The sequence below is a fragment of the Camponotus vicinus genome, unplaced genomic scaffold (genome assembly GCF_025532165.1).
Source record: "Camponotus vicinus isolate PSW18456_S1 unplaced genomic scaffold, iyCamVici1.0 SCAF_9, whole genome shotgun sequence".
Lineage (NCBI taxonomy): Eukaryota > Metazoa > Arthropoda > Insecta > Hymenoptera > Formicidae > Camponotus > Camponotus vicinus.
The window spans coordinates 14511974-14526800 of record NW_028141981.1 but is presented as its reverse complement, the minus strand read 5'-3'; the positions used below and the strand labels follow the sequence as shown (position 1 = coordinate 14526800).

Genomic DNA, 14827 nt, shown 5'->3' with positions numbered 1-14827 from the left:
TTTTGCCTGTTGTTCTTGGTTTTCGAGATATTTGGCTGGCACGGGTGGTCTGATACACCCTGTATATATGTAAAGAAAAAAAAATAAGGATATATAGCCTAGTGCAAGCAAATTTAAAATTACAATTCAACTTGAACACGTACTCAATATCGCACAGATAAGTGCCAAACGATGATAATTACCAATACCCCCACATTGCCAATCGTATCTACCACCGCGGGAAACGTAAGCGTATTTTTCTGTTAGTGGCACCGAGGCTGGCCTGTCGATAGCACGGGAGTTATTTCGTCTATCAGCACTTTTTGGCTCGGATCGGTGAATCGTCGGTGAGCCGATAAGCTTGACACGCATGGAATTTGATATCAAGAAAAGCTGTTAAGTGAACGTTTTATTGACACAACTGCCGCATCGTTCATTGCGGGAGGAAGTTGTTTTCGATGACACAGATGTGTCTAATAAATTAATTTAGACGGCAGTTATTAACACACGGTATGAATTTTCTCTATTGCGTCAGACTAATTTGTAATAAAAAAAAATGATCTGTCCGTTTCGAAGATAATTCGTACAACGATACAGAAATATTTGTTAGTAAAATGTCAATCTAATTATAAATTTGAACTGTCGATGACAAAACTTGATGTGACGTGATCGAACTATTAAATATAATTGGATTTCAATTATTTTATCGAATTTTTCTTAATTCAACGACTAAATGACAAACAATCATTGTGTGATTAAGAACAATCAGATAGAAAAAAATGTTGTGAATGTGTCTTTTTGAGGACAGACGTATCTAAAGTGGAATATTTTACATTTGTACCTCAACATATGATCACAAAAATAAATTAATAACGCAACGAATGGAATTGTGACGTGCAAGAGGCAAGTATTTCCAGTTAAATTATGCGCTTATGTGCGATTATATGCGCTTATCATTTTGTGTCAGAAAATTCGTAATTTTGAAAACGCGAAGATAAAAATGGTTAGGTTCTGAGTCATTATATTTTTAGCGTTTCGACATAAAGTCAAAAGAACCATAAAATTTTTTTGCGCTTTAAGAGCTTTGTTAATAATATTTATTTTCTATCTGATAATAATGTTACGACTTGACATAATCTGAAATTAAATATAATTAAAACTTACTAAATTGCTTGCGTAATACTTTACAAATTGCTCATGTATAAAAGCAAATGTAATATATTTTTTAAAATATATAAGAATTTTATATATAATAATCTTTTTTTATCGTAATTTATTACTTAACACAAGAATAATCAATTTTAAATTTGAAAAAGCAGAAAAATTTTTAAATCAATATTACTAGAATTATCAGAGAGATGATACAACATTTAAACAAATATGATAATTGCATCGACTAATTAGTTATTGTAGAGATATTTAGATGTAAAACAATAACTTAAATTTTATTCATTTTGTTGAATATAGCGGATATTACAATCCAAATGAATCATTTGCTTCCGTTATCTAATGATAATAATGATGTTAATAAAAAGTAGATGATGATAAGAAAAAAAAGAACGCAATTGTTCACTTAGTGACTTAAAGCATACAGATAAGTAACAGAGTAACGTGATCACACTCAAAAATAAATTAACAATAACAAGATTTATTAAATTATTTCTAGTTGCTAAAAAAAATATTAAAACAGAATAAATAAAACTATTTGGACACGCTTATCATGGTTGTTAAAAAAACTAAGATACAACGAGTGAACATGATAAAAGCAGATAAAAGATTATTATTTCGTAGATAAGAATATAGGAAATATAAAACTAGACAGAGTCATCAATTGTTTGCGAGCTAATTAACAGAGTTTTTTTATGAAATTGTTAAATATTAATCGATAATATTAATTATTTAAAACGTTTCAGAGAGAAGAAATGACTTTCAAAATTTTACAAATGCGAAAATGATTTTGGCAACAACACGAGAACAATATTTTCAAACATAATACCATACATGATAATTGATGAACAGATATTTGAGCATTTATATATATAATAATATTGTGTCGAAATGTCACTTACATTGTTATTGACACATGCTTAAAATGAACGATAATTTAAAGCACATGCACATTCTCGAGTCACATGTTGAATTATCATTGAATTTGCAGTGTTATAATGTTACTAAAATGTTACTAAAATATATAGAAAATTTTACACACGTGTATACAAAAACTTTCGTTCACTAATGTAAGCATGAAGACACATTGCTGAATCATTATATTGACTCAGCATAGACAAATGTCATTATTCATAAAAAATAATTATTCTATGTTCAAACTTTCATTTTAAAAACGTAATAAACTTGTACATATAATTAATGATAAGCATTATATCAATATAAATTAATCCATATAAAAGAGGATACCTATAAATTATTACTAATAATATGAAGAAAAATCATAATCACTTTATTCCTTGAATTGCATTAGCATCATATTATATTTTAAACTATTATACTATAAACTAATATTATTTTCAATTTACACAAGACATTATTTTAATTAATAAGACATTATTTTAATTTAATTAATAAGTATTATTTATAAAAAATATATAATATAAATGCATATGATAATATTTTACGATATTTCCTTTGAGTTTAAATTATTAATTTTTTATTCGAATAATTTTATACTGAATAATTTTTTCGGGACTTTAACAAATTTTAGCTATAATAAATTATATTTTTTTGTTTATTCTGCAAAATATAATTACAAAACAGAAATTTTCCAACATTATTTTCAATTCATGTTGAGCAAGATTGACTAAGCAAGTGTTAATATCGCTGCTCGACAGGAAAAATAAAATATTTTTCCTTGAGAACTACAATCGAGGTACGTGCGAACGCTCGAAACAAAGAGCGCGAAGATGGCCTTATTAATGGAAAGAGAATAGACTCATTAGATAAGATGCTCGCGCGCCGCATATACCTGCCTGTTGACACTGCTTGTCGCTACTCTGTGTTATCGGCTAGATAAGATTTCTGCATCTTTGTCGAACTTGAGGTATCAGTCGAATACGCGAATTCGTACGGTGCAGCTCCGTCGTCATAGCTGAAAATAAAAATCTGCATTTCACCGTATTTCTTCGAAATTACGCAAACCGAAAGTGCATAATTTTCCTTAATCTACCTTTTCATTCTTCGGAGACGAAGCATTTTAGTCTTCGGGGCATTTTTAATTCATCTTGAAGCACTTCGTACGTCAACCTGAAGGGTGAGTTTCGAAAAGTGTTAATAAGCCTCGCTAAGCGAAACGTGCTTTTCGTCAGGTTTGCTTTATTGAAAGATCAAAGTTAAGCTTCGATTTTTCGCACGAATACTTTTATCCGCCCGATCAATTATCTAATCTCCACGGAAATGACGATCATGTTTCTGATATCGTCTGAGAATGATAAATTTCAAGATCGACTTGCATTCCGACTTTGATAATCGAAAAAAGCCAGCCAAGTGATAAGGTTTTCGTTATTTCATCAGTGTCACGATGAGATCGTAAATATGTATTGGAATATTAGGTAACCTGATTATGCAATCTTGTAGGAATAATCGAAATATATATTCTTGCAACTAAAATATATAAATTATATGTAATATTTAATATTTTTTCCTTAAGTTTTTTCTTATTTTTTAGAAAGCTGTATCCACAATCTTGAATTTTTGTTAAAAAAGGCATGAGCGTTATTTATTTAGATGTAAAAATTATATTCATATTTTGAAAACTTATGTATAAAGCTTAATCTTGTACTCTATTATCTTACTTTCTATTTATAACTAATTAATATTAATTTCAAAAATTATTATTAAAGCAAAATCTATTTTAACAAAAATCTATTTTTTTCAAAATAAATACTAATTATAGTAATTGCACAGTTACATTTTATTTTTCATTATTATACTTATGTTTCTGTTTATCATGAATACAAAATAATTTGGATGATAAGCGCGATGAATGATGAACCGGAAATGATTAAAAAAAATAACTACCTATCCTTCAAAGAAACAAAACTGCGCGTAACAAATTCGCACGTGTTACCTTAAGCCTTAAGAGATACAATTACAATTGTATATGTGTATGCATGGGTGAAGTTAATTAACCTCGGTAACGCTTGTCGAGACAGTTGATTAAACGCGTCTGTAATAAAGAGCCTATGTAATTGTTAAAACAATGTTGCCTTAATTGTCCGCGACTTAAAATATATGCTCAGACCTCTTTGCAAATACATATATCGATAAAACATTGGGCAGTGTTTAACACGTGCTTTAATTGCTTGTTATCTTAACATTATAAATAACCCGTATTACGTTCGTATTACGTTCGTATTACGTTATAAGATGTTTGCGAGACATAAAAATGAACGTATCATGTAAGGTAACGAAATATGAAACAGAAGACTAAATATTCGCATATAGAAAGAGTTTTTACAATCACTGTAAGATTTGTAAAACTGTAAAGTACATAAAAAGGACATTTACATTTTAAAGAGTTTGACTTCTTAATTTGAATTCAGATTATATTCATATGCTTAATTCCTAATCGATAAGTTTAGAAATGAAAATGATATTTAACAAAGCGTGAAACTAGTAATATTAAATAATTTAGTTAAGAAACATTTTAATAAATATTAGAAATAATAAAAAAAAATAAAATAAAATCTAAATCAAATTTTTAACTGAAATGAATCGCGAATCCAAAGTTACCAACAAATTTTAAATCGAGAAAAAACACTTGTGTCTCAAGACATTCTGGAAATCTACTTATTGTTAGAGCTGTTAAAATCCGGATATTGATCGTTCGCAAACAATACGTTCGAACGTTTAAAAAGACATAATTTCTGATGACAAATGTTTTAAAGGTCAATCTTTAAAAATGATTATCGCTTATTCTTGTTACGAAATCGACTTTTCGCAACCGCGACGACCGCGCTTTTAAACATTGCCCGTGTATTTTCCGTCTGGAAACTGACACCGAGCGCGTATTGTGTAACAAATTACGATATCATGACGTTTGTTCTCAACGCTTCCGCAACTTGCACGACCTCGCAATTTTTACATAAACAAGTAAAAAAAAAAACAAAGGAACTGTCGCATTATAATCGACCATAGCTACATCGTTCGACGTGTCGAGGCGTGAACTACAATTATCTCCGAGACTTTATTTCCGTGCTGTTAACAATGCATGATCGCTATATCAGGGGAACAGAAAACGTCATTTCGTATTAAACATATGGTGCATTGGTGTGTAATCATTCGTCATTTTCGCTCTCGTTTTCCTCATCTTACATATAATTTTTTTGCGAAAAAAATATAATGAAATTGAATTTCACACATAATACGTAAATATAAAAGGCTTATTACATATTGAAAATGCGAAAAAGTGCAAGTAAGTAATGACAATATCATGCAAATAATAACTGAGCAAATAAAGAATATATCTGAATTACAATTAGAACGATTTTTATACAAAGAGAAAAGTTTAGTCATTTATAAAATTATTCTGTATAGTAAAAATAATATCTCATATATTTAAATTGAATGTGCACACAAACTAAATTTTAAAAACAAATATTTAAAACAATCGTCATGAGATTGATATTATTAAATTATTTCAAATGTAATAATATGAATATATTTGTACACATTTGTCTTACAAATGCGTCGACAGATAAATTTTATGATTATCGGTTAAATATATTTAAATTTATATTACTATTTTTTATATTTTTTATATTACTTTTTATATTACTTTTCATAACTTTTTCTTATCGTACGTAATTCTCTTTTCTTCAGAAGTTTTTTATTTTAGATTTTTTACTTTAGAAGCTGAAATACTTTTTTATTTTACGTTACATAAAGAAGTTTAATTGATTCATATATTATTATACAATACCAAAAATGCTAGATTTTCTTAATATTTTGTTTTTTTACGCAAACATGATTTATTCGGACTAATAATAAATCATAATAAATCGCTTCGTTTATTATGATTATATAACTATTATGGTTGAATGCGCAATAAGATCTAATGCGGCTTAAATTCAATAATTTCACAGCAATCTAATCACGAAATGTTTTTGATATAATTTTATAGTTGCATATTTTTTTTATTACTCGTAATACTCTTATACTTCATATTAATCTATAGTTTTATAGTTGCATATTTTTTCTTATTACTCAATGGAAAAATATGATAATAAGTTTATAAAAACTTTTTTTGTAGAATATCATTTATTAATTAATTAATCACTGTGATGTTTATCATGTATGTCGCAACGAATGCATGTTTGGCAGACGCGCTATAATTAAGGTTTAGGCAATTGTTTACCCGTTTGTGTTTAATCAAATATTGTTATCATGATCCTGATATAGTGTGTATGGCCCGACCTTGTATCTTATAAGGAGATCATGCATCATTGAAGAATTGTACGACGCTTCGCTCGAAAAGTTGTATAAAATTCTATTACAAAAAAAATATCTATGCAATTTGTAAAAAAATTTTACATAATATTTGAATAATAATATTAATATTCTTCATTTTTATATTATATAATAAAAGATTGCTTTGAAATCTTGTAAAAAGAAAAAATATATATATAATATTCGATAATTAATAAGTTATTTAATTAATTTTTTTAGTGAGTGAATATTTCTTAAATTAACGGATTTTTAAATTATGTAAACAATTTGAGAATATCAATTTTGGCAAAAACTTTATGAATAAAGGAAATTTATAAGTAACAAAATTTTCTCTTTAATTCATTTTATATCAAATATATTTTTATCTCTATTTTTTAAATATATATATTTTAACTTTTAAATTGTGAAAAAAATAATATTTTATGTTAATAAGAGAAAAGAGAATCATTTCATATTCTTTAATATGAAATAATAACTAACGGTATAATTATAATTTTTCAAATTTTATGAATAATGAAGGCTTTTAAAAAATATTAACTTGAAATTGTTGCGTTCTTTTACATATTGGTAATAAAGCGATACTCGCGCAATTCTCATCAAATAATATTAGAAAAATTAGAAGTAAATAGATACAATATCGCATGTACTTCGCGAAAGATTACAATAAAACTAACAATATATCGCTGAATCGCATCGCGACAAAATCAACAGCAACATGATGACGCGACGCGTGGCCTGAATTATCGAAATGCTTCACAAGAGATAAGCGCGAACCTTGTCACAGATCTTTTCTGAAAGAGTACTACTGCACAGAACAATGAGTCGAGTTGTATGAGTTTTTTTATTGTTGGTAAAGAAGTATTATGTTGCTAAAGAATATAGAATGCCTATACTTGCTAAAATCGAAAATATTATTATCATCACACAATGTGACAACTCAAAATGAGATACATATACAGAATACGCACATATACATTAATCTAATTTTATAAAACATGCTCTTAGATAAACAAAGGAGATGAAAATTCTCTCAAAGTATCTTGAAAAATTTTACATTACTTTGACGCTGGTCTTTGTCAGATTGAACTTTTTAAATATATTTATTTTACGATTAGCTGAGATATATAAAATAGAAAATTTATTACTAAAATTAATTTAATCTATTTTAAATACAACGGGGTCTTTCTATTATAAATCTTTAAATTTTCTTTTTCATATATTCTTATTATATAATATATATTATTATACATAAAATATTACAGATAATTATAAGTCATTTCAAAATACTGAAAAATATCAAACATGATAATGCAAGTTATAAATTCATAATTGTAATTGCAAACTAGTATTTACATATATTACAGTATTTGTAGTATGTACATTTTGAATTCTTTAACATCTTTATAGTGCTCTCAGAAAAATTGCTGTGAAATGAAAACTTTAAAGAGGAAGATAATCAAACTTCGTAAAGTCGAGAATATTCTCATCATGAGCATGTGCTAATGCATTATGACGTCAAGGTACAATACATCACGTGCACCAAACACCATTAGCATAAGCATGTGACTGGTGTGGAATCGATTCTCGCATCGAGAATGAATAGTCGCATGAAAGCTGTGTATCACGAAAAATGAAATAGTCTGATGAACTCAATCCGAACGAATCGAAGTATTCGACAAAGAAATAGAATATTAATCATAAGTATCTCATAATATCAAGCGATATCGAAGAGTGAATTTTGTTAAATGCTTCTATGAAGAAATAAACGTGACGCGAAAAAGTGAGTGATTAAAATAATTCTTTTAGCACTTCTGTGTATTTTTTATTCGCGTACAATTATAATCAATTCAATGAAACTTTAAAAGGTACACGAAACAATGATTAAAGAGATACTTTGATACTAAAAATTATGCATAATTTTAAATTTAAGATGAGATTAAATTAGCCAAATTACATTAATTATTCTATGAGTAATCTCTTTTGAGTAAATTAATTGTCCTGTAGAAAAATGATTACTCTGCGAAAATTTGATTTTATAAATAAATAAAGAGAAATTTTTTATCAACAAAAATTACTTTTTAAAATTAATATATGACAATAGATATGGCAATGCATTGATAAAACAAAGTATTAGAGAAAAAGTTGATGTTCATTAAGTTCTTCTTCACACGATGTATCTATATTTTATAAAGATTCTTATATAAAATATTTTCTATAATTAATATCTGTAATATCACGAATTTTTTCCTTATGCACTATATTTTTTATTTCTCTATTTCTATAATATAAATTTACAATATTTTTTCTTTCAAATTAAATGTCAAATTTTAATATTACTTTACTTATTAAATAAATATTTTAAAAAATATGTTTCTCTTTTTCAGGCGTCAAAAGGATTTGCTTTGGACATGCATTGGATGAAGATAACATGAAGTTTTCTTGCTTTCCGAAAAGCATCTTTCCGGAAAAGGATAGCTTTAATGTTACCCCTCCGCCGGGCCACAAGGAATCTAATAATTTTACCGTAGGCGTTGTAAGTCCTATGTATTATAATATATAAGCAAATCATTTAATTGTTGAAAAAACGCAATTTTATAAAAATACAAAAAAATGCGCGATAGATTTGTGGAGTTATGCTCTTTTAATTTAGAAGAATTCAAATGTATCAATTTCTTAATTTTGTAAAACATATAGAGGAACTAAATTATTATTATGAAATTATAATTATAAATAAAATTTATAATTATATAATTATATAAAATCAAATTTAATATAAAATTTCAAATATAAATATTAATCTCAATTTAAATATTAATCTCAAATTTTTATAGATATATAATTAATAATTAAAAGAAATGCTCTTAAGAAAATAAGTAATTAAAGAAAACATAAACAATAAAAATTTGCTTTACAATATAATTATAGATAAAATTATATAATATTAGATCAAGCAATTCTTAAAGGTAATTTTGTATCATTTTAATTTCTATTAGATACCATATAATCCAATATCCGGCACCCATACTCAGTACTCTACGCCAATTATAAATGGCAGCGGTCCACCATCGTCCACATCATCCGCATCATCCACACAGTCTACAATATCACCGCCGCCATCTCAGGCCAATAATCTCACGCATCAAGAACAATCCAGATTAGGAAATGCAACTGTCATCGAAAATAATGAACAGCACGTAAATAATCCAAGGGGTGGCGTCATTGGAAGAGCACCGACGCCACCCTCGGCGCCCACACCCGTATACGAAAAAGATGCCAGGTGATCACATAGAATATATTAGTAAATATTAATATAATAAATAATTGTATATAATTAATAGTATATTTTTATATAATTATTAGCAATTTTTTATATAATTTTTAGCAACTATAGTATTAAAAAAAGACAATGCTATAATTAAAATATTAATTATTTGCTATAAATCATGTAATTTTTAAAAAAAATATACATGATATATCTTTTAGTTAATTATTATTAACACATTTTTTGACAAAATAAAACATAACTATTTCTGTTTTATTTATAGGAGTGCGAGGCAAATTAAAAGAGCTATTTTGGAGAACGAATTTCTAGGTAATCTCGAAGAGAATCAAGTTGAAGCACTCGTCTCTGCAATGTATCCCAAACAAATTCCAGCTAATACTCTAGTCATCCGGGAAAGTGACATAGGTATATATACATTAATTTTTATATCATATAGTGATTGAAATAATACTATATATCACTAATATCTAACACACAGAGTTAAATATTAATATATAATGCTATATATATAATTGTTTGTTCGTAGGCTCACATTTATATGTATCCGCGGAGGGAGAGTTTGAAATTTACGAAGGAACTAAATTTCAAAGACGCTTCGGACCGGGAATTGCATTTGGAGAGCTCGCTCTATTGTATAATACAAAAAGACTTCGCTCTATCAACGGTAAACAATAAGAAATGTGATCAATATCTAAAAATTATGAAACAAAATTTTTAAATAATATATGTGTGTGTGTGAAAATAATTATAAAATTCATAATAAATATTAAACACAGACATTCCTGTAAATCGTAATGCTGTTTCCTGAATTAAAATTTGTTCAATTTTATGTTATTTCAGTAAAGACAAATGGAAAAGTATGGGTGTTGGACAGATCAGTATTTCTCACTATAATGATGAGAACAGCCCAAGAACAATTGGAAGGCAATATCCGTTTTCTTCAACGCGTTTCCGTTCTTCAAAAACTGCCCGAACCCAAGGAGCATGTGCTCGCGAAAATATCTGATCTTATAAGAATAGTAAGGAAATATTGAAAAGATTATTATATCACTGTTGAAAATTTCTCATTTATGATATAATTAATAAAAAAAAATTTAAGAATATTATAATAATATCTCTCTTTAGGAATTTTTTCCGGCTGGAGCAAAAATATTGCGGCAAGGCGAAAAGGGTGAGAAATTTTATATAATCAGTGGTGGTAACGTACGTATCACTAAGGATACCGAATACGGAGACGAGGAGGAACTTGTGGTTCTCGGCAAAGGAGATTATTTTGGTGAATTGGCTCTCTATGATGACGGAGGTGAACGACGTGCCAACGCAATTGCGCTTGCACCTGGTGTCGAATGTCTGACATTGGATAGAACGTGAGTCCGATTAGTATACACAATTTATTTATGATATATATATTAAAACGTGCAACAATGTAGAATTTTACATTTACTTTATGTCAAAATGGAAGAGTTGAAAAATTTAATTATTTTATGAATAATTAAATTTAGTTATTTTAATTATAAATGACAGAATTGCAAGCTCATAATAAAATTCTCTTATATTTACATTTATTTTAAGGAACAATTACGAATATCTTTTTATTTTATTTACGAAAAAATATTCATATTTAATTAATAAATAATGTGATTCAATAAGAGAGAGAATGTATTTTTTCTATCTATTGAAAATACAATATTATAATAATTCAAAAAATTGTCAGGTCATTCTTAAACTATCTGGGCAGTCTGGACGAAATTCGTAATAAGGACTGGTTAGCAGAGTACGAGAAGCAGAAGCGTTCATTGACTCCGAAAAAGTGGACTAATGAATATGCAAATTTGACCTTAGCCGATCTCGAGACGAGAGGAACGTTAGGAGTTGGTGGATTTGGTCGTGTCGAAATAGTCACGCTTAGATCCGATTCGAACAAAAGTTTCGCTTTGAAGAAACTCAAAAAGAAGGTCATGGTCGAGCAACAACAACAAGAGCACGTGCTAAACGAAAAACACATTATGCAGGCGTGCGATTCGCCATTCATATGCAAGTAAGTTGTAAAAAATTTGGTTTTTATATTTATCATAACAAATTAAAATCAGTCTATAATATTGAATAGTAAACAATCAAAATATTATTTTTATTTGTAAAAAATACGTAATGTTTAGTTTATTAACATTAAAATAAATATAATATTTTGATCAATCTATGAAATATCAAATTTTTTAAAATTGAAAATAATTTTTATATCATAAAATTTACAATAAAAATATTTAAAGAAGTTGAAACACGATATTTCGCCCCAACAAATTCTAATAATTATATATAAGGATTTCTAAATAAAATCATTCTGAAATCTGATAGAAATTAATATGATTTTACATCTCAGGCTTTATCAGACATACAAGGATAACAAATACGTCTATTTCTTAATGGAAGTATGTCTCGGGGGAGATGTATGGACGACCCTACAAAAGAGACGCTGCTTCGATGACGCTACCGCACAATTCATGGTCGGTTGCGTAGTGGAAGCTCTCGATCATCTCCATTCATTAAATATTGTTTATCGCGATCTTAAACCCGAGAATCTTATGCTGGACATGCGCGGCTACTTAAAGTTGGTGAGACACTCGATTATTAATTCGCTTAATTTCCAATTACAAAAGTATTATAGCAAAAGAATATAAAAGTATATTAATAATTTAAATAAATTTATATATTAAATTGTATTAAATATATTTATATATTAAATAATTTAAATTTTAAACAATTTGCAATAGGTGGACTTTGGCTTTAGTAAAAAAATTGGTCCGGCCAAAACGTGGACGTTTGCCGGCACACCTGAGTACGTCGCACCGGAAATTATCTTGAATAAAGGACACGATAGGTAAAAGATTTAAGCTTGTCTTTATGTTTACTATTTAACTATTACTTTGCCTTCAGTTTTTAATATATTTTGAATATATTTTGAATATATATTTAATATATTTTGAATATATTTTTAATATATATTTAATATATATTTAATATTTTTTTAATGTATTTTTATTGCATTTATTTTTCGATCTCGAAAGGGCGGTGGATTATTGGGCCCTCGGTATCTTAACGCACGAGCTTCTCATCGGTAAACCGCCTTTCCGAGGATCCGATCATATGACAACTTATAATAAAATCTTGAAAGGAATTGAGATGATCGGTATACCAAGCACTGTTAATAAAAACGCTAATAATCTCATTAAGAAGCTACTTCGTTTAAGTCCCTCGGAACGATTAGGTTATCAACGAAACGGAATACAAGATATTCGCGATCACAAGTAAGTTCTTAAAAAAATGATTATAAAGAAGAAAAAAAATAACATGTATATATAAACATATTTAAAAAATATTTTATAAATTAGTATAAGTATGTATTTTTATATAATAACTGTTTTATATATATTTAAATAAAAATATTTATATATATAAAAATATTTTATAAAATTTTAAAAGAGAGATATTTTTTGTACATATAATTATCAGATAAGATTAAGTGAAAGGTTAAAGATTAAATACGAAATGATAAATATAATTTCTATTTCTGTTCTTTTAACAGATGGTTTTCCGGATTCAACTGGCAAGCACTTCAAAGATTAGCTTTACCAGCTCCCATTGTACCAACAGTATGTTATCGTGATCACCAACTTTTAGAGAATTATTCAAGCAACACGCATCGCTTTAATTTATTCTTATTATTTATAAGAAAAAATCTTACATTGATACAAGTTTATTTTATTTGTACGTTTTCAGGTGCGACATCAACTCGACACACGGAATTTCGAAAGATATCCACCAGATCGTGATATTCCACCAGATGAGTTTTCCGGTTGGGATATCGAATTTTAAGAATAAGTGTTATCTCGATATAATAAATAATAATCGATATAATAACTAAATAATAGATATAAAAATGTAACACAATCCTTTGTTATAAAAAAAAGTTTTTTTGACATTTACTTTAATAATCGAAATAAAAAATATATATCAGTCTTTTACTAACTGTCAAAAAATAATGTGATAAAAATACGAAAGTAATAATATTGATAGAATTTCGAAATATAAGAATAAGTTGTTACATAAACGAATTAACATTTCTAATTTGCCAATGATTTGCAATATCAATATCAATTATTAATTAATTAATAAGTAGTAGTTAAGTAGTATTTTCCGCGAAAAATTTTTACTTTGAATTTTGTAGGTATATGTATATATATATATATATATATATATATATATATATATATATATATATATATATATATATATATATATATATAATTCACTTTTTATAAAACTATAAAATTTCTTCTCTCTACAATTATTTTTAAAACTTGTTAAAAGTAATTAACACACAAAAAATATTGCGCTAATTAAAATAATATTGCCAATTTACTTATACAATTATTAAGTTTTTCAGTTCTTATACATGTATAATATAAGGCGATTAATTTATAAAGAATAAAAGGAAATTATGCATATATGATAACGTAAAAAATTATATTTTCGTAAATAATTATTGAGATTCCGATGTACCTTGCACATAATTAGAGATGAATATATGTATTCTTCTAACGCGATACTCCGTTTTATACAGAAAAATCAATAATACGATATTGCGTGTGTGTGGATATACATATGTATATGTGTGATGTGCTGATTATATCCTTTCTAATCATAACAAAACATATACGTAAAATTACTTTACATACGTAAAACATGTTTGATCACATGAAGCATCAGCACATAATCGTAAATTAATAATGTTAAATATTGAAATAAACAATTTTATAATTATTATCTGTATGTATTATGTTTTTTCCTCTTTTTAAATTGTAATTTCTGAATATATTTTTTCTTAATAATTTTTTAAATATTTTTTATTTTTCCTATATATTTTTTTAATATTCATAAAATAGATAAAATTTAATATGTAGTTTTATTCATTTATACAGTATACGTCAAACATTAAACTTATACACATAATGATTACTATAAAACGTTAATCAATATAAATATAATAACAATATAAATTATAATAATAATGTTATTATATGTTATATGTTTTTCATCTTACATTTA

The 14827-nt window shown here is 26.9% G+C and overlaps 1 protein-coding gene across 7 annotated transcripts; it reads left to right on the top strand.

The window, feature by feature from the left end:
• Nucleotides 1-239: 239 nt before the first annotated feature.
• Nucleotides 240-13743, top strand: LOC145976547 (cGMP-dependent protein kinase, isozyme 1). Of its 7 annotated transcripts, XM_083107725.1 has the most exons (15): nucleotides 240-489; nucleotides 788-882; nucleotides 7849-8221; nucleotides 8826-8974; nucleotides 9435-9718; nucleotides 9987-10129; nucleotides 10251-10388; nucleotides 10565-10743; nucleotides 10850-11091; nucleotides 11439-11762; nucleotides 12102-12333; nucleotides 12493-12599; nucleotides 12787-13026; nucleotides 13305-13371; nucleotides 13499-13743. In XM_083107725.1, exons 4-15 carry the CDS (start codon nucleotides 8870-8872, stop codon nucleotides 13592-13594), a joined length of 2157 nt encoding a protein of 718 aa, XP_082963851.1. In that variant the 5' UTR covers nucleotides 240-489; nucleotides 788-882; nucleotides 7849-8221; nucleotides 8826-8869; the 3' UTR covers nucleotides 13595-13743. The 7 variants fall into 7 exon arrangements, with proteins under 7 accessions (XP_082963851.1, XP_082963854.1, XP_082963855.1 ...); XM_083107728.1 differs by lacking the exon at nucleotides 788-882; XM_083107723.1 differs by lacking the exons at nucleotides 240-489; nucleotides 788-882 and adding an exon at nucleotides 2745-3244.
• The last annotated feature ends 1084 nt before the right edge of the window (nucleotides 13744-14827 follow it).

Coding starts and splice junctions, on each gene's coding strand:
- LOC145976547 (XM_083107729.1), top strand. CDS start 8,870: ATGAAGTTTTCTTGCTTTCCGAAAAGCATCTTTCCGGAAAAGGATAGC. Junction 9,719..9,986: donor GTATACGAAAAAGATGCCAG/GTGATCACATAG, acceptor TTTTATTTATAG/GAGTGCGAGGCAAATTAAAA. Junction 10,389..10,564: donor AAGACTTCGCTCTATCAACG/GTAAACAATAAG, acceptor ATGTTATTTCAG/TAAAGACAAATGGAAAAGTA.